The sequence below is a fragment of the Peromyscus eremicus genome, chromosome 20 (assembly GCF_949786415.1).
Source record: "Peromyscus eremicus chromosome 20, PerEre_H2_v1, whole genome shotgun sequence".
Taxonomy (NCBI): domain Eukaryota; kingdom Metazoa; phylum Chordata; class Mammalia; order Rodentia; family Cricetidae; genus Peromyscus; species Peromyscus eremicus.
In genome coordinates, this window is record NC_081436.1 from 36,276,121 (window position 1) to 36,277,094 (window position 974).

At 43.1% G+C, this 974-nt stretch overlaps 1 protein-coding gene across 1 annotated transcript; it reads left to right on the plus strand.

The window, feature by feature from the left end:
- Nucleotides 1-205: 205 nt before the first annotated feature.
- LOC131896399 (histone H3.3A-like) lies at nucleotides 206-739 on the plus strand. The gene has a single exon (XM_059247016.1). It carries the CDS (start codon nucleotides 206-208, stop codon nucleotides 704-706), a length of 501 nt encoding a protein of 166 aa, XP_059102999.1. The 3' UTR covers nucleotides 707-739.
- The last annotated feature ends 235 nt before the right edge of the window (nucleotides 740-974 follow it).

The following is a 974-nucleotide window of genomic DNA, read 5'->3' on the forward strand; positions in this document are numbered from 1 at the left end:
TCTAATTTCTCAAAGGAATTTTATTATGAAGTGATATTGACTATCACTTTAAAGGGCATATTCTATTTCCATTTAGATAGTCACATGGTTTCCCCACTTTAAACTTGATATTTGCTGTATTACATTTATTGGCTTGCTTATACTGAACCATATTTCCATCTGTGGAATGAAAATGACTTGGTCATGGTGTCGATTTTTAGAAACTATGTTCAGTGCCGCGCTGCCGCCGCTCCCTAACGCCAGTGCTGCCTCTGGCTTGCAGAGCTCCAGCCGAAGGAGAAGGGGGGTAAGTAAGGAGGCTCGTACAAAGCAGACTGCCCGCAAAGCAACCGGTGGTAAAGCACCCAGGAAGCGACTGGCTACTAAAGCCGTTCACAAGAGTGCGCCCTCTACTGGAGGGGTGAAGAAACCTCATCGTTACAGGCCTGGTACTGTGGCACTAGGTGAAATCAGACGTTATCAGAAGTCCACTGAACTTCTGATTCGCAAGCTCCCCTTCCAGCGTCTGGTGCGAGAAATTGCTCAGGACCTCAAAACAGATCTGCGCTTCCAGAGTGCAGCTATTGGTGCTTTGCAGGAGGCAAGTGAGGCCTATCTGGTTGGCCTTTTCGAAGATACCAACCTGTGTGCTATCCATGCCAAACGTGTAACAATTATGCCAAAAGATATCCAGCTAGCACGCCGCGTACGCGGAGAATGTGCTTAAGAGTCCACTATGAGGGGAAACATTTCATTCTCAAAAATTTTTTTCCTCTTCTTCCTGTTATCAGTAGTTCTGAATGTGAGATTTTTTTTCCCATGGGGTCAAAAGGTACCTAAATATATGATTGTGAATGGAAAAATAGGGGACAGATATCAGGTATTGGCAGTTTTTCCATTTTCATTTGTGTGTGAATTTTTAATATAAATGCAAGATGTAAAGCATTGATGAAAGCAAAATGTTTCAGTAACACATTTCAACAGTTCAACTTTAT